A 19,349-nucleotide genomic window follows, 5' to 3' on the forward strand; every position below is an offset into this window, starting at 1 on the left:
GCTCAGGAGAACTAGAACTCGTCCACATAGACCACCCCCCCTGCTCGGGATTTGGTCCGGTCCAACCCGTCGCCTTCCGCCCCGCGTGACGTCTTTCCGCTTCCGGCCTGTCGCGCAGTTCCGCCATGGCTGCCGAGGAAGCGAGTCGTAGTTCTCCTAGGTCTCGGCGGGAGCCGAAGGGGCGCGCCCCGCGGGAAGACAAGTATTCGGTGCTTTTGCCCACGTATAACGAGCGCGAGAACCTACCGTTAATCGTGTGGCTGCTGGTGAAGAGCTTCTCCGAGAGGTAGCGCGCTGGGCCGCCCTCCCCGAGGAATGAGATGAGCTGGCTTTCCGGGCCTGGGTGTCGGCCGTTGGCGGCTGCGCTAGGCGGCCCTGCCCGGCCTCTCTTCGGCCCCCGCGGGAGACCCTGGGGAGGATGCCACCCGGCGAGGAAAGCAGAGACGGATTCCTCTGCGCTTCTCTTCGTGTCGCGGATTCTTAGTCCCGCCCTTGGGTTTTCTGAAGCACGTCTTTATTGGACTCCCCGACAGTCCTCTGCCCGCCTTTTCTTAGAAGGGCTGGCCACCCTTTTTAATGCCTGCGGGTCCGAAAACCTGACCTCACTTCTCCCTCATTTAGACGATCGGGCGCTGTGGCCGGAGCCGGGACTCTGAGCGAGCCCGCTGTCTCCCGCCCCCGTTCACACGGCTTATGTAAGCAGGAGGTTTGGGCCCCGTGGGTTAGGGAGCTGCTGCTGGGCTGGGCAACCCTTCTGGAGAAGGAAGACCGGCAGACTCGCAGGTGGATGATGTGATTGTTAAAAAAAAAAGAAACTGGAAAGTGTTGGTGTTGAGTTTGAAAATCTTTAAATTTTTTTCTGTCTTCAGAAAATCCTGGTATTGGTACGAATTACTTTGTTTTGGGGATTATGTGTAAATCTTTGACTGATCTTTAGGTATCAGCACATACAAACTTCTCTACTTACAGTGCTTTGAAAATTAGATAATATCATGTAGCTTTGATTTTTCCAACCGAGTTTTCTCAATCGAGAACGAGTTATTTCCATACTTTGTTTTTCCTCTTTTGACGTTTGTTTTACAAATGAGAACCGAGGCTTTGCTCACGGCGTGTTTGTAGTACGTGCCCCTTACACATTCATTTTTTCACTAGTATACCGGAGGTAAAGTCTTCGGCGTGGGATTGCTGAGTCGACAGAGATGTGCTTAAGATTGGTAGTTAATGCCAAATTGCTGTCAAAAAAAATTGTACCAGCTTAGAATTCTTCAGCGTTCATCAGAGGGGGCCTTTATCCTCACGAACCAGCCAGCTTTATTAAACCTACATTGTGGGAAATGCTAATAAGCGAAAAGCACTGCTGTTTGATTATAATTATTTGAATCAAATCATTATCTTCACATTCATGGCTTTTCAAAGTTTTTATTCATGGCTTTTAACTTTTTTAAAAAGTTATATTTTGATTTCTCAAACTCTTTTCCAAGTTAGAGAAACTGCCATGTAGCTGATCTTGTTCTTGCTTGTTTCATGATTATACGATATTTTCTTTGTTCTTTCATGTAGTGCGGTTGATCTTCAGTGACTTCTGGGTGGAGAATGAAGTTTAATAGGGAACAACTGTTTTCTTTTCAGGTGGCAAGTCCGCTCAGCTTGATTCCTTTAAGCTATCTCTTCCTCTGGTGGTCTTGGTACTTTGAAGTGTAGAGGGGAATAATGTTGCTTTTGAATGACTGCATTTGTTTATGAAGTATCTCAGCACCGCAAACAGAATCAACATCTTAACTTGTTTTGACTTGTAAAGCACATGCCCAGATTTAATGCCCTGTGGGGAACTGAAGTCATCTTCTTGTTAGAGGATAGGCTGGGTTTTGCTTTCTTCCAAGTGTGCTGGGGGCTGACTTCTGTGTTGTTTTTTTTTTTAACATTATAACGGTGGAATGTGTTTTCTGGTGGTTTTCCTTGCATTTGTTCTTAAAGCAGGACCAGAGGAAACATAATGTTGTGTTATGGGGGTTTATCTGTACCTCCTCTTTCCCTATAAGTTTCCCAGTAAAGTTAACAAAAAGAATGTCTTCTTAAAAGGGGGTGGTGGAAGATGTGATGGTGAGCACAGGTACAGCTAGGTATTATGCTGACTTGTGTTTTGAGTGCAGACTATCACGTGAAGTTAATGAGAACAATAGAAAGACCTTAATTCAGAAGCACTGACATCTTTTGTAGTTCCGTGCTTTTTATTTGATAGTGTGGGGTAACTGGTACAATTATTTGAAACAGTGGTATCAAAGACTGTCACCATCCTCAAGTGGGGTTTTTTAAAGGGTGAAATAAAATCAGATTCCTGATTATGTTGTTTAAATCTGTTGGGGGTTAAGTTAAAAAGAATAATCATCCAGAGCTATTCAGCTGACTTGATACCTTTTAAATGTATTTTTGAAATAAAATTTTCCAAGTGAATAAGTAAAATTTCATATGATATCCTATCATATATAAACATATGATCACTAATTTTTTTTTAACGAGAGGATGTTTTATGTGTGAGAATTTTAATATCTCAGGATTGTATTGGAGAAGGCAATGGCAGCCCACTCCAGTACTCTTGTCTGGAAAATCCCATGGATGGAGGAGCCTGGTAGGCTGCAGTCCATGGGGTCCTGGGAGTCAGATGTGACTGAGCGACTTAACTTTGACTTTTCACTTTCATGCATTGGAGAAGGAAATGGCAACCCACTCCAGTATTCTTGCCTGGAGAATCCCAGGGACAGGGGAGCCTGGTGGGCTGCCGCCTATGGGGTCGCACAAAGTCGGACACGACTGAAGCGACGTAGCCGCAGCAGGACTGTGTAGTAGCATTTTCCAGCAGCCGGGCCCAGCAGTAGGCAAGAGTTGGTCTTACTGGCCCCTGGGGCACCTGGTGGGCTTCCCTTGTGGTTCAGCTGGTAAAGAATCCGCCTGCAATGTGGGAGACCTGGGTTCGGTCCCTGGTTTCGGAAGATCCCCTGGAGAAGGGAAAGGCTACCCATTCCAGTGTTCTGGCCTAGAGAATTCCATGGACTCTATACTCCATGGGGTCGCAAAGACTCAGACTCGACTGAGTGACTTTCACTTACATAGTTTGGAAGTGACATACTGAATATTTGACATTTATTTCAATTGGTAATTGAAGTTTTCTTTGGTAATTAACATGGCAATAAATTTCCACTTATACTTGGGAGGAGTTAGTGACTTTTAAATTGTTTTTCATTTGAGACTACTGTCTCCAAGCAATACAAATTTAATTTTTTGTTTGTTTTAGTGGCTTCAACTATGAAATTATAATCATAGATGATGGAAGCCCAGATGGAACGAGGGACGTTGCTGAACAGTTGGAGAAGATCTATGGGTCAGACAGAATTGTAAGTCGTTTTTCTATCACGTCAGTTACCTTCATACAGGGGAAAGATGATAACTGAGCAGTGCTTAGATTCCATCTGTCTGGAAACTGAAAAGGAGCACTGTATATGCTTGGGGTTTAGAGGCATTTTCGTTGTGCTTGAGGTTTTACACACCTCTGGTATGTTAAGTCATTGGTAGATTTACAGCAGAACAGTGGGCCTTTGGATGAACTCTTTATGTCTGACCCTGCAAATCAGTTTCCTTGAAGGGCAGAATTAAAGCATGATACTAAATTCAGAAGAAGTATTCTAGAACTGGGGATTTCTCTGCTGACTAAGTGGTAAAGAATCATCCTGCCAGTGCAGGAAGACTTGGGTTTGATGCCTACTTTGGAAAACTTAGGAAGATCCCCTGGAGAAGAAAATGGCAAGCCACTCCAGTATTCTTGTCTGGAAAATCTAATGGACAGAGGAGCCTCGTGAGCTGCAGTCCGTGGGATCTCAAAAGAGTTGGACACGACTCGGCAACTAAACAACAGTTTTTAAAACTAGGTTGCAGTTAGTAATGAGTACCTTGATCTTTCTTGCTCACTTTTTCTAGATATTCTCGTACTTTTCAGTAGAGAATACTGTCTGCAGCTAAAGCTTGTAGCTGGGAAAGGTGACTGATTGTTTTCACATGAAACATGATTTTTCAAATAACCTGGCAGTTTTATCTGTAGGATAGTCTTGTGGAAGTAGACTGACTTTCTGAGTCTTAAATTTTCTCATTATATCTTAAAGCCTGTTGTTCTACGGGAGTAACTTGGGCATTTTTATTTTTGATCACTGGTTTGGCTTTCTCAATGCTGGAGCAGATTTTTTAGTTTACTTCAGCCAATAATTGGGCCAAAAACAGTTAAATCCAGATTTAATTAGAAAACATATTTTAGACAGTGAGTATTTTGTAATTTGCATAGACGAGAACTTCTCAGTCTTGGTACTACTGACGTAGGGACCTGGGGGTTCTTTGCTGTGAGGGACTGTCCTGTATGTTACAGGATGCTCAGCATCAGCCCTGGACTCTACCCACAAGATGCAGCAGCAACCCCCCTCCCCAGTGCAGCAACCAGAAATGCCTCTGGGCATCGTCAAGTATCCCTTTGCCAGCAAAATTATCCCCTCGTGCCAGAGAGAACCCATTGGTGTAGGCATAAAGAAGTATCTTGGAGAACCTTTACTGATACTTGCATTTCAAGAAGTAGCAATTAAGCCTCATACAAAATAGAGACTCTGAGTCCACATATTCTTGATTAATCCCAATAATGAAATAATTTCTATGCAGTCAGAGGAGATCTTAAAGAGAAGAGTTTAAAGAAAATGTGTTACACTCTTTTTGAATTTATTTGGCTGTGACAGGTCTTAGTTGTGGTATGCAGGTTCTAGTTCCGAGACCAAGGATTGAACCTGGGCACCCTGAATTGGAAGCTCAGAGTCCTAGCCACTGGACCATCAGTGACGTCCCAGGAAATGTGTTACGCTTATGTACAGTGTAAATCTGTCACGTGCTGGAGCTTCCTTCCATCTCACAGACATGATTCACAGAACTGTCACCTCAGTCCTCTCTGAATATTTCCAGGTGTACAGCTTACAGAGGAGATAAAAGCTTAGATTTTCATCCTTTTAGTAGTGACTTTCGATAATTGTTGATTCATATTTTTGGCCAACAGTTCCTCAGTTCTTCTTTTATAGGTTCTGGGCCAACTGCACTGACTCACATAATGCATAGAATATTCTCATTATGTACTTCCATTTAACCTGGAAACATCAGCCTGACAGTGTTTTGAATACTTTTATCTTCGAACCTCAACCTTGAGGTGTGATTGATTGTGCCTGCTGAATTGACCTCAAATTCCAAAACAACATGGTCTTCAAGAATCCCACTTTCCTCATCAATCTAATAAAATTTTAAAGGATGAGGGGAAAAATAGCATTTACTGTCACGATTTCCATGTGGTACCAGGGAAATGGCCTGCTCATTATTTTATCACTTTTAGGCCATTTAAGAAAATTACTGGGTGTGTGTGTGTGTACCAATAAGAAGCTATGCCAAAGATGGTATTTTCTTGCTTTTTAGGTCACATAAGTATATTCAGTTGGGGTCGGGAATTGAAGAAAAATTAGGAACCACCTTACAAAGTCTCAGATAAAATATTCATAGATGCTTTGTTAGCTAGACTTTCAAACTGGCTGGAAGTAATATTTCAGGGGAAAAAAAAAGATGGAGCTATTTAATATAAACCTTTGAAAGTCTGAAAATTATAAATAATGAAATTATTCTTTGAAAAGAAGTTTTTTTTTTTTTTTAAGCTAAAACACAGGGTTTTAGAAAATCTAAGATAAATTGTAAAGAATTTGAGTTTTCAGTGCAAATACCAGATGAGGTCAGTAACCGTCAAGCACAGAATCAGATAAAACCTGACATGTCATTTTGTTTAGTGGATTGTCATTATCATGAATTATTGACTGAATGTCTGGTTCTCCTGTATATAAGAGCTCATCAGGCAGGAATGTATTTTATCTTTGTTCCTCCTTTAGACCTACAGCAGCTTGCCTGTAGTTAAAAAGTATAACCTGTTTGAATTAAATTGAAAATACTTTGGAGGTTTGCAGTCTGAGGCAGTCTGCCTACATACTGCCCAGTGCAGGGCGGTGGATCGGAAATGCTCAGTGGTGAGTCTTCATCCCCCTACCTCAGAAACTTGGTGTCAAACATTGGCATTCTACTTTTCCAGAGATTTAGAGAAAAAAGGAAAAAACTAAATAAGTCAAGGTTTATATGTGAACCAGAAAGTGTAGAAAGACTAACTGACAAGCAGTAAGGAGAGAGAAAGAAAAGCTTTTAGGAATATAACCTGAAGTCATGGGAGTGGACCAATAGAGGGTGAGATGAGGTCATCGAAGCATAAAATCAAGAGGAGTTGGTGGAAAATCAGAGAGGGAATGGAGAAAACAAGTATGGTTGTCAATATTCCAAAAAAGTGTGAGTGAGTTAAAACCTCAGTTTTCTTAGGAAGGAATCAATAGATACTGCTTAAGATGATAAATGAAGTAACAGACAAAGAAAATACATTGTTTTTTGGTGGATAGCACCAAGGAGGGGGGCTAGAGTTTAAGATTTTGTCTGTGGCGGGGTGGGGTGGGGGGTGGTTTGGGTAAAAGAATGTTACTTTTCCTTAAAAGCTGTAAAATTACTTGTTACTAAATGCATTTTTTATTTTGGAAAAAAATGTTAGGCATATTCTGCTTTAAGTTCTAATAAATGCAGCTGTATTTCTGTTAAAATGAGTGGGCACTTATTTAAAAGGAGTTTTTATTAGATTTTCGATTATTTGTGTTAAAATGCCATTTCTTATCCTTACAGCTTCTAAGGCCACGGGAGAAAAAGTTGGGACTAGGTGAGCAGAACCTCTCCCCCCTCCCCTGCCCCCACCCCCCATACCTGCTCCTTACTGCGGTCATATCTCCCATGTGTAGTTCCCCAGTTTGGAACAGGGCCAAAATACAGTGACCACCTGTGATGGTTTTTAATGATCTTAATGACATTTAGTTGGTTTAACTTGAATTGCCTGTATCAACCAAGGCTCTCTTAGGAAAACAGAAATGATTGTCAGTCTTTCAATATAAGGAATTTAATATAGAGAATCTGGTTACACCAGTGAAGGAGTTGCTGAGAAGCCAAATGGAAGAGTGAGGCTACTCAGAGATTAGCAGCTGCTGGAGCAGCGATGGAGGAGCTGGTGTGATTAGAGCTGGGGACCCGGGCTGCATGCCTGGAGGAGCTAGAATGGTAGAGTCAGGGATATCTGGTGGAAGCAGGAGCCGTGGAGGGAATCTGGTCCATGCTGAGAGGCGGAGAAAGGGGGAGGACTCTTGGACTTTTCCCCTTCTGCTTGAAATCTCCCTTCTTCCTGTGCTTCCCAAAGCTGTTTGGAAATCAGTTGACAAGAGAACAAATACAGTACCCTGCGATATATTTAGAACAGAGAAGGGATCTAAGGGCAAACATTTGGACTAGCGCACTGCCTTAGCTGTAAGTTAAACGTTTCTAAAGGTATTTTTTTCTTTTTTCTTCTTTAAGAAAGCTGTCTGGCCTCACAGGGTAAGAGGTTACAGAAAACCTCAAGGGAACTCAGTCTCCTTCTGGGAAAATCGCGAATGCCTTTATTTCTGCTGTCGGTCACAGTTGTTTTATGTTGAAAAGCGTTATTACTGAAAAATGGGGGGAGCGTGCAGGAAACACAGTACTTGGAAATTGAGCATCTGCTGTCCTGAAGATCCTTGATTTCATGGCATGATCAAATGTTCTGAATATCTGAATCCAGAAGTTCCTTCAAGACTGAAGTAACCTTGAAACTGCCCTGAAAGCCACCAAGAATTATTAACCAGTCAGTGGCAATCCAAAAACCTATAAATAGTTATTTCTTAACAGAAGTCAGAAGAGTTCAGCCTTGCTAATAAGATACTGTGTTGGATTGGGGCTAGAGAACACAGGAATTCCCATCTCCTCTTCCTGACCAGTTACCCTTACCTGCCAAGGCCCTGAGGAACTTTTAGGCATGAGCGTGGCTAAGTAATTGCTAGTTGCACCTTTGGCCTCAGATACAGGGCTCTTGTGTACCAGGCTTAAGGTGTGGAGGACATTCCCTGGGTAGCTTCTGTGGGGCAGCGGTGATGGGAAGAGCAGAAACAGAGAGACGGGTTAGGTGGGGGTCCAGGCATCACAAGATGGTGCCCAGGACTAAAGTGAGATTATAGTTCAGTGTCAGCTTTAGAGGACTAATGGATGCTTTTCAGAGATGGTTAGCATTTCTTCCCTGTTTAGATGTAGACCTCAACATTTCCGGTGACTTCCTTTAATGGATACAGATGTTTTCATTTTTAGGAACTGCATATATTCATGGGATGAAACATGCCACAGGCAACTACATAATCATCATGGATGCTGACCTCTCACACCATGTGAGTGGTATGTTTCTTTATTAGCTTCTTTATTAGCTATTTATTATAGTCTTAGCCTATTTTACTGACCTACTGTTTATTCTTAATTTCAGCCAAAATTTATTCCTGAATTCATTAGGTAGGTATTCCTAATATTTGAAAGAATTATAATTCAAGTCATTTATCTTATATTGTTATTTTACTTCATTTTTCATTCATTAAAATGCTCATGCTATTTTAAGTTTGCTGTCAAAAATAAAACCAGTGTATAGATTTGAGGCATGTGAATATAGTTGCAAGACTAAATGAAGTATTTTAGGGGCTCTAAGAGGACTAACCGAAAAATAATCCCTTTATTCAGTTCAGTTCAGTCGCTCACTCATGTCCGACTCTCCGCGACCCCATGAATCACAGCACGCCAGGCCTCCCTGTCCATCACCAACTCCCGGAGTTCACTCAAACTCATGTCCACAGAGTCGGTGATGCCATCCAGCCATCTCATTCTCTGTCGTCCCCTTCTCCTCCCGCCCCCAACCTTTCCCAGCATCAGAGTCTTTTCCAGTGAGTCAACTCGTCGCATGAGGTGGCCAAAGTTTTGCAGTTTCAGCTTTAGCATCAGTCCCTCCAATGAACACCCAGGACTGATCTCCTTTAGAATGGACTGGTTGGATCTCCTTGCAGTACAAGGGACTCTTCAAGAGTCTTCTCCAATCCTTTTATTACCTAATTCTATAAACATTATAGAAAATTTCTATAAACTATAGTTAATTTCTATAAATGCTATAGAAAAAGATGAAAAATACCTTCCCTGTTAAATGGAATTAAACCCTGCATCAAAAGGGTAAAACCCTATGAATAGATGGGGTTTATTTTAGGAATGAATGCCAAAATCAGGAAACTGTCAAAATAGTTCGTTTATCACATTAACAAAGAAGACAGTCTGATTAAGTCTATAGGTGCTAAAGGGTATGTCATAAAATTCAGTATCCATTTCCTCTTAAAATTTTAGTATAGAAATAGAAGGAAACCACTTAAACATACTGAAGACAACCTAGTCCTAAGTCAGAGGTGTCTTACCTTTTTATTTTTTGCTGCACCACATGGCTTGGCAGCCCACTCCAGTATTCTTGCTTGGAGAATCCCATGGACAGAGGAGTCTGGCAGGCTACAGTCCATGGGGTCGCAAGAATTGGACACGACTTAGCAACTAAACCATCACAACTTGTGGGATCTTAGTTCCCTGACCAGGGATTGAACCTGGGCCCTCAGCAGGGAAAGCAGGAGTCCTAACCACCAGTGGATTTCCCCATGAAACTCTTACCAGACAGTGAAATGTTGAATTAATTGTCAATAAACTCATCAGTGACTGTAGGTGTACCAGATGTCATTAAACAGGAAATTTTAAGTAATGTAACATAAGGATTTAGCATATTATCGGTAAAGGGTGTATTTAGAATATCCAAGACACCATGACACCTTTCAGAAAAAGAACTTGGGAGCTGCTCTGAGTGTAAACTAAGTAGAAAAACGGAGTCGGATCATGGCACTCACCTGTTAGAACACTTCCAGGAGTTCCTGTGAATACGTGGAGAATCCACATTCCTTTACTTGCCACTCAAACCGCTCTGAAGTGGCCCCTGCCTTGATCTGAACTCATCCTCTGCGCCCCGCCTTTGTCTGAAGTGCTGTATCACAGCTCCTTAATGCCAACTACTTCTCCTTTGATCTCTGCATAAAGTCACCTCAAAAATACCTTCTCTGCTTAGATCACCAGTACCCCCAAACTCCTCTGACCTGAGAAGGCAGTGGAACCAATGGACTGGAAAATGAGTGAAGATGCAAACAGGCCATGTGTAGGAGAGATCCAAGTGGCTAATGAACCCAAGAGAAGACACTCACCCTGGGGTATAGTCGGGGAAGTGCAGTTAAAATAACCATGTATTACATATTTACTACCCGTTAGTTTTTCAAAATTAAAAACCTATGAAGCAGTACATCCAGCACCGATAAGTTGGTAGAAGATGGACACAAGTGTTGCTGGAAGAAGTGTGAGTTACTGCAGCCTTTTCAGAAAGTAATTTCTCGTGATATCTGTTAGAATTAAAAATACTTAAAAGCAATTTTATTGAAAGCTCAGCAGCTTTTTTAAATTGACAGCTAATTTATTTTTTCTACAGGAAGCAAAAGGAGGGTAATTTTGACATCGTCTCCGGAACTCGCTACAGAGGAAATGGTGGTGTGTATGGCTGGGATTTGAAAAGAAAAATAATCAGGTATATACACACAGAATGTATGCTTATGATTTCTCTTTTAGTGTAACTATTAGAAATATGTTTTTAACAAGTATTTGGATTAAATTACCATGTGAGGTTTGTGAAATCAGATTGTGACTTCCAAAAAATATTCCCAGGTAGCTTCTTACCTACAATTTTTCCTATGTTAGAGTATTTTATTTTGGATGCTTTTCACTTGGGGAAAATCTGCATAAACCTTTGAACCTTTCATAGAAATGATCTAATTCAGCAAAATTTATTCTGTGTGAACCTTCAGCTCTAAGTGAATTGTTCCATCTATTTTTGGACTAAATATATAACTTTTCAAAATTTTTTTTCTAATAATTTAAAATACATCATAATTTCAGCTTTCACTAAGAAACATAAAGTGGTGAAGCTTTGGAGGCAGACTTGGGTTAAAATCCTGATTCTGTCATTTAAATTACCTGTGTCCCCTTGTGTATCTTACCTTTTCTAAGCTTTATTTTCCTCCTGATAAAATGGAAGTAAAACTGGCTGTTTCAGTTTTCTGTTAGAGTATAACAGACCATCCCAAAGCTGAGTGACTTAAAACAAATTTATTGTTTGTCTAAATTCTTTGGTTTGGCTACTGGTTCCTCTGCTGACTTCACCTGGGCTCAATTATGCAGTTTCCTTTGGCTTGAGGGTCAGCTGTGCTGGTAGCTCCAAGATGGCCTCATTCGTATGTTAGTATACGGTACTGGTTGTTGACTGGGCCCACCTCAGTTCTGCGTGTAGCCGCTCACCTGGAAAGCTGGATCAGCTGCTTTACATGGCCTCCTAAGGGCACCACCCAGAAGTACCACAGCTGCAGCTGCAAGCACTCTTGAGTCCTAAGCTCTGGGGTTAACACCACTTTAAATTTTGGTCAAAGCAAGCTCGTAATCAAGAGATGGGAAATAGAATCCCCCTCTTGATGGGAAGATCCACAAAGAATTTTTGACCACATTTAGTCTATCTCACCTAGGTTGTTGGAGAGAGGTGTTTCTATCTCTAAAAGGTCTACCTAGCTTATTGCTTTTGTAACAACATAACTTTATATAAATTCTTACTAACAGTACTTTTTATCATTCAACTTCATTCCTATCAAAGGTTCTGTTAGGTTCAGTTTTGCCTCTTAACTGTGAAACTTAAAACATGTGAAAGCCTCAGTCTTCAGTGAAATGAAGGGGTTAGATGAATGAGCAGTTTTCATTCCTTCTGAGGATCAGTCATGTAGGAGGAAATTTTATACATCTGCTCCCCATTCACCCTCCCCTCCTTGCTTGTGCGTACACACATTGGAGACCATTTGAATGGATCTCCAGGGATGGTGCGAAAGCCTCAGTAGTTTTCACAGGTTCCCAGAGGATTCTGTTGTGCAGCCACGGTTGAGACCAACAAGTCTGTGAGATCACTGACTCAGGCCTCTCTGAATTTGGTCATTAAAACTTATATTTAAAATGAGGGAGTCCCAATGAGAGACAGTTTACAATTTTTGGTTGGATCATTTAGTGGTATTGAGTTGTATCCGTCATGACTTCTTAATGTCTGCACTGACTTTATAGTAAAAACTGGCGAGAAGGATTATATATCACTTGCTCAAGGTCTCATTTTTATGGTCCAGAAGCGGAATTTGAACCCAAGTCTGTGACTCTTGCTGTATTTTGCTTGTAGTTGTTCAGTCATGTCCAACTCTTTGGGACCCCATGGACTGCAGCATTTTGGTTAAAGACCCCAATTTTAGAACGCATCACCCTGAATAGATGTATAAATGTACACACACACATGCACACACACGCATAGATGCATAGACTCAGTTCCTTGTGTCAAATTCATTTTGTGGGATAAATTATGTCTTGGAATTTTTTTGTAACGATCAGAAGCAAATTGAAGGGGGAGAGTATGTTTTTGTTAGCCATTATCCCAACTGTATCCCTAGCTGTGTATTTTATATGAAATAGGCTCTCCTGAGGAGCACCTTGATGGTTCCCCTGGCCTTGGAGAGAAACTTTTCCACGCTGCTTCCCGGCCACCTTCCCTCCTCCAGAACAATTAGTTTTCTGAATCTGAGCACACTAGTAAAACAGCTGCAGTACCAAAGTCATTTTTTCCAAATGTACTTGACATCTTTTTCAAATGTTAATAATAGCTATTGTCAGTTCAGTTCAGTTCAGTCGCTCAGTCGTGTCCGACTCTCTGCGACCCCATGAATCACAGCACGCCAGGCTTCCCTGTCCATCACCAACTCCCGGAGTTCACTCAAACTCATGTCCACAGAGTCGGCGATGCCATCCAGCCATCTCATTCTCGGTCGTCCCCTTCTCCTCCCGCCCCCAACCTTTCCCAGCATCAGAGTCTTTTCCAGTGAGTCAACTCGTCGCATGAGGTGGCCAAAGTTTTGCAGTTTCAGCTTTAGCATCAGTCCTTCCAGTGAACACCCAGGATTGATCTCCCTTAGAATGGACTGGTTGGATCTCCTTGCGGTACAAGGGACTCTCAAGAGTCTTCTCCAACACCACAGTTCAAAAGCATCAATTCTTCGGCGATCAGCTTTCTTCACAGTCCAACTCTCACATCCATACATGACCACGGGAAAAACCATAGCCTTGACTAGACGGACCTTTGTTGGCAAAATAATGTCTCTGCTTTTCAATATATTATCAAGGTTGGTCATAACTTTCCTTCCAAGGAGTAAGCATCTTTTAATTTCATGGCTGCAATCAGCATCTGCAGTGATTTTGGAGCCCCCCAAAAAAAAGTCTGACACTGTTTCCACTGTTTTTCCATCTATTTCCCATGAAGTGATGGGACCAGATGCCATGATCTTTGTTTTCTGAATGTTGAGCTTCAAGCCAACCTTTTCACTCTCCTCTTTCACTTTCATCAAGAGGCTTTTGAGTTCCTCTTCACTTTCTGCCATAAGGGTAGTGTCATCTGCATATCTGAGATGATTGATATTTCTCCGAGCAATCTTGATTCCAGCTTGTGCTTCTTCCAGCCCAGCGTTCCTCATGATGTACTCTGCATAGAAGTTAAATAAGCAAGGTGACAATATACAGCCTTGACGCACTCCTTTTCCTATTTGGAACCAGTCTGTTGTTCCATGTACAGTTCTGACTGTTGCTTCCTGACCTGCAGTAATAGTTTATAATTAATTGATTGATACTTAGTTGTGCTTGAAGCACAGACCCTAGAGTCATTGTTACGGGCTGAATGTTTCCAAATTCATGTGTGCCTTACCCTGTGAGTGCTGGTGTTCAGAAATGGGGTTTAGAGGAGGTAATTGGGTTTAGATGAGGTCCTGAATGTGGGAACTGTTGGTGGAATTAGTGTTCTTTCAAGAAGAAACTCAGAAAGCTTGGCCTTTCCCTGCCCGCACCCTGAGCTCCTGCACCCTCCATGTGAGCACACACCAAGGAGGCACCATTTGAAGGCTAAGAATGGGATCCTCACCAGGAACCAAGTTTACAGCACCTTTATCTTGGACTTTTCAGCCTCCGGAACTGTGAGAATTGAGTATCTGTTGTTTAAGTCACCCAGTCTGTGGGTTACAGAAGCCCAAGCAGAGTGGACAGTCTCAGAGTGGAGCCTGTGGTCAGTTTTCCAGAGATGGCCAAAAACCAAAATCCTTTCCCACCTTCACCCTTTAAAAAAAAAAAAAAAAGCCATTTTAATGCAAACTGAGGTTGGAAACAGCCCTCCCTTGGTGATTTGAATCTGAAAAAGAAGCTCGAAATCCCTGACAGATCAATCACTTTTCCTGTCTTGACAGATGTTTGTAATCCTAAATTATGATTATTGGCAAGTATGCGAGTGGAGTTAAAAATCTATTACCATTCTTACCTAGTGTTTGGAAAATTATTGTTTTATAGGTCATGTCCACATTCAAAGAATAAAAAATACCTATTTTCTGAAAAAATGAGAACTATCAGATCTCCTTTCACTGACAAATCCTTGCTTTGTTCCATAGAGTTAACATTTTTGTTGCATTTTTGAAATTAGTATAGCATTTTTAGCACTCTGCACTTGGCTGTATTTCTTTCATGTAGAAACAGTATTTTATAAAGAAAACCTTTTCTTTGACAGCCGTGTGGCCAATTTTATAACTCAGATATTGCTGCGACCAGGAGCATCTGATTTAACAGGAAGTTTCAGGTACAGTGAAAACTTGTAACTGTATATTTTCTACTATTTACAATTTCTTGCCTAACCTTCTTGCTTTATAATGACTTATTTAAAGAAGCCCTTTTCATTTCTACCCCATTTTTGTTCTGGAACACTAAAAAGGCAGATTGAAGTTCTTAGAGGTGCTAATGAAGCCTGAACATCTTCTTAAGGGAAAATACTGTACTTTTTAAAGAGCAGGAAAGACAGGTGGTGTGCTTAAAGTTAGTATCACCGCTCAGCCCTTGAGGGGCCTGAGGTGGCCACTAACTGCTCATTGAGAACATAACTTCTTGTCTAAATGGTGCAGAGCCTCCTGCTAGGTCCTTGGGATTTTTTAATTTTTGCTTGTTTCTTGGTATGTGTGTGTAATTTAGACTTGATACAGTAGGTTACTTTGTGTGACCATGCCAAAAAACTGCCGGATTGTTTTTAATCTCTGAAACTAAAATGTCTCTTCATCTACTTTAACGTCCAGACTCCATGCATTAGTTAATACATTATATTACCTGGTATATGCTTCTGTCCATTAAATGCTGATTCTTTTGACCTTTGATAGAATGCATGTGCTCATGCCCAGTCATTTCAGTTGTGTCCGACTCATTGCGACCCTATGGGCCATAGCCCAGCAGGCTCCTCTGTCCACAGGATTCTCTAGGCAAGAATACTGGAGTGGGTTGCCATGTCCCACTTTCCCGACCCAGGGATCGAACCCGCATCTCCTGCATTGGGAAGCTGGTTCTTTCCCATTAGTGCCACCTGTGAAGCCCTTGTTAAAACACACAAACACAGAAATTAGGAGCCTGCTGTTAAAGGTAATGAGCACTGCTAATGCAGCTGCAAGTCTGTTGGATCGCAGTTCGGAGACAGTCAGAAGTGAAGAGAGGAGCCATCACAAGTTAGAGGTCAGATGATGAAAATGAAGCCTCTCTAGAGTTAAAATGTGAGTTGTTTTGAAAGCACAGTTTGGTGTATGAAAGATAGCTACAGACCCATACACACATCCTTCAGCTCCACACTGTGAGGCAGATGAACGTGTGAAGCCCAAGGTGTTACAGTGATTTTGAATGAAGACCCAGGGTAGCTTCATCGGTTGTGGAGTTGGGGACTTTGCTTTAGGGCCTAGTTCCCCTAGTTACTTCATCACCTAGCTCCTTCTCTCATAGCTTTCTCAAAAACTACAAGAAAAAAGGTAGAAATTGCTGTTTTTGTATATACTGAGGCTCAGGGGGAATTGTTTTATAACTTCAGTGACTCTGAAAACAGAGCTCCTGAAGACAACTGAGTTCACCCATAGGACTTCCAGCTCCTGTTTGTCTTTGTAAATCTGGTGAGCTAGCCTTTGGCCTGCAGTCCATCTATAGATAGGATGTGCATTCACCCACTTTAATTGTCTGACTGTGACCTCCTGTGTTACTGATAACCTGATTCCCGCCAGTATTGCCTCAATCTTGGGATCCCTACTTCCTGTCTTTAACTTAACCAGGCTCAGCCTAGAGGGACTTAGTTTATTCCAGGAATTTATTTAGATCTCAGGAAATAGAAACTTCATAGATACTTATGAGATAATTCAGTTCAGTTCAGTCGCTCAGTCGTGTCCGACTCTCTGCGACCCCATGAATCACAGCACGCCAGGCCTCCCTGTCCATCACCAACTCCCGGAGTTCACTCAAACTCATGTCCACAGAGTCGGCGATGCCATCCAGCCATCTCATTCTCGGTCGTCCCCTTCTCCTCCCGCCCCCAACCTTTCCCAGCATCAGAGTCTTTTCCAGTGAGTCAACTCGTCGCATGAGGTGGCCAAAGTTTTGCAGTTTCAGCTTTAGCATCAGTCCTTCCAATGAACACCCAGGATTGATCTCCCTTAGAATGGACTGGTTGGATCTCCTTGCAGTCCAAGGGACTCTCAAGAGTCTTCTCCAGCACCACAGTTCAAAAGCATCAATTCTTCGGCGATCAGCTTTCTTCACAGTCCAACTCTCACATCCATACATGACCACGGGAAAAACCATAGCCTTGACTAGACGGACCTTGGTTGGCAAAGTAATGTCTCTGCTTTTTAATATGCTATCAAGTTTGGTCATAACTTTCCTTCCAAGGAGTAAGCGTCTTTTAATTTCATGGCTGCAATCAGCATCTGCAGTGATTTTGGAGCCCCAAAAAAAAAAGTCTGACACTGTTTCCACTGTTTTTCCATCTATTTGCCATGAAGTGATGGGACCAGATGCCATGATCTTTGTTTTCTGAATGTTGAGCTTCAAGCCAACCTTTTCACTCTCCTCTTTCACCTTCATCAAGAGGCTTTTTAGACCTGATAATTACTTCTTTCTTGTCATTGAGTTTATATTGTGCTTCATTATCTATCAACTCTGTTGTCCCAGTATTTGAAACAGTTTCTTCTTTTTCAACTTTAGAAGTAAATTTTAAGAAAAATTTTGAAACTACAAACAATGGGTGGTTTTGCTCCACATGATTCACTTTACCATATTTTAATAATTTCTAATAGTGTGATAGGAAGATAAGTCTTTAAAAGATACTAAGGATTCATTTTCACAATTGTCCTAAATTACTTACCAAAATTTTTATGGCCTTTCCAGTTCAGGACAAATGTATCACAATCATCAACTGTGAGAACTTTTCTGTAGACAGATGGCCAGTGACAGTTAAGTTTTTATAAGTTTTTTGGTAAGTTTTTTACCAGTGAACTTTTGGAAAGATCAGGATACATGTAGGCATGTATATTTACCCAGGTGTTCATATACATTTTAATTTCTTACAGGTTATACAGAAAAGAAGTTTTACAGAAATTAATAGGAAAATGTATTTCTAAAGGCTACGTCTTCCAGATGGAGATGATTGTTCGAGCAAGACAGCTGAATTATACTATTGGAGAGGTATGTAAATAGTGTCAATTCCTCATAAAGAAACAAGGTTTAGACTTTTTATAATAAAAGGTTAATTTTCATAAACTACTAAATAAATGTGGAAGGCTTCCAGGTGTCCATGCAAAAGGGTGAAAATTCACATTCTTTTAAAATTAATATATTTGACATAACAAGATCTAAAGCTTAACAGAAGGCAGTATTCCCTTTTAAATAAATAAAAGTGACTGGTATCTTCATCCTTGCCTTTTCTTCTGACCACTCAGCGTTATGGGATGAGTCTGTCTGCTGCTTTTCCCCTTGTCTTGGCCATCAGCCACCCTGCTTAAGTTAAAAATGAATGGTGAGGGACGTCCCTGGTGGTCCAGTGGCTGAGACTCCCCATTCCATTGCAGGGTGCACAGGTTTGATCCCTGGTAGGGGTACTAAGATCCCACGTGCCACATGGCCAAAATTAATTAATTTTTTTTTTTAAAAAAATTTCATTTTGAAATGAAAAGGGCAGGAATTGGAGGAGCAGTTTAACACTCTTGTTCAGAGCAAGAAAATAGCTAACTGGGATGCTACTGCTCTTGTGGAAGCTATAAGATTTTTAGCTTAGTGCTAAAATAACGACAGCTAAACAAGACAGTGGAGAAGGGGATGGCACCCTGCTCCAGTGTTCTTGCTTGGGAAATCCCACGGGCAGAGGGACTGGTGGGCTAGGTCCATGGGCCGCAGAGTTGGGCACGACTGAGCGACTAACACGAAACTTGATGGACTACTGGAAAACTTCAGGCCATTTTGCTTTTGGAGGATAGTTTTTCCTTGAAGCTTGAGTAAACCAACTTAATATTCAGGATCAGTGCCTTTCAAAACAGTAGATTTGGTTCATATGACCTATTTTAAGATAATAAAATGCATGTTATGTTTAATTTTGAAGACTTGGAGGTGCAGGTGGTTACTGTAAGAATCCCATAATTTGCACTTACCTTGAAGGACTTGTTAGCAGAGGAACAATCTTGTTTCTGTTGTATGAGTAATTGTTGTACGCGTGCTATACTTCTTTTCTCATATGTTTGAAGACTCATTTAACACATATTTTTTTAACTAGGTTCCAATATCATTTGTGGACCGTGTTTATGGTGAATCCAAGTTGGGAGGAAATGAAATAGTCTCTTTCTTGAAAGGATTACTGACTCTTTTTGCTACTACATAAAAGAAAGTTATTCATTTATACTTAATCATGTTCAATTCAATTTAAACATGGATAAAGCCTGGTTGCTGATTTTTAACATGTACTCTTAGAGCATAAATCATAAGGTAAGGCAAGTCTGTTTTCTGGAGAAACTCCATTTTATATGTCAGATCAGAAAAATGAGCAGTGTTCTCAATTTTCGTTTACATTTTGCTGTATTAAGACCTATAAATAAAGGTATATGGAATTTCTGCATAAAAATACTGCTGCTTTCATTAAAGTATACAAATGCAGGATTTCTTACCTGGGGAAGATTTTGAAAAAGACTGGATTCATACCTAATACATGTGAGAAGTAAGATGAGTGCTAGTTATATTCATGGAATACATATTTCTGTATGAACTGAAAAATACACACCTCTGCTCACTCTTTTTAAAGTGTACCCCAAATTTCTTAAACCAGATAATACATTTAGAGCACAATTTAAATTTGGGTCTTTGTA

General features: G+C 41.1%; 1 protein-coding gene across 1 annotated transcript; it reads left to right on the forward strand.

Annotated features, from left to right (window-relative positions):
• Positions 1-98: 98 nt before the first annotated feature.
• Positions 99-19,108, forward strand: DPM1 (dolichyl-phosphate mannosyltransferase subunit 1, catalytic). The gene is made up of 9 exons (XM_055393668.2): positions 99-286; positions 3,290-3,389; positions 6,772-6,805; positions 8,293-8,369; positions 8,462-8,487; positions 10,526-10,621; positions 14,711-14,779; positions 17,568-17,682; positions 18,764-19,108. The coding sequence occupies exons 1-9, from the start codon at positions 126-128 to the stop codon at positions 18,866-18,868; spliced, it is 783 nt and encodes a 260-aa protein (XP_055249643.1). The 5' UTR covers positions 99-125; the 3' UTR covers positions 18,869-19,108.
• Positions 19,109-19,349: the final 241 nt, after the last annotated feature.

Source organism: Moschus berezovskii, chromosome 15 (assembly GCF_049115385.1).
Source record: "Moschus berezovskii isolate FMDL1 chromosome 15, NW_MosBer_1.0, whole genome shotgun sequence".
NCBI classification, from domain to species: Eukaryota; Metazoa; Chordata; class Mammalia; order Artiodactyla; family Moschidae; genus Moschus; species Moschus berezovskii.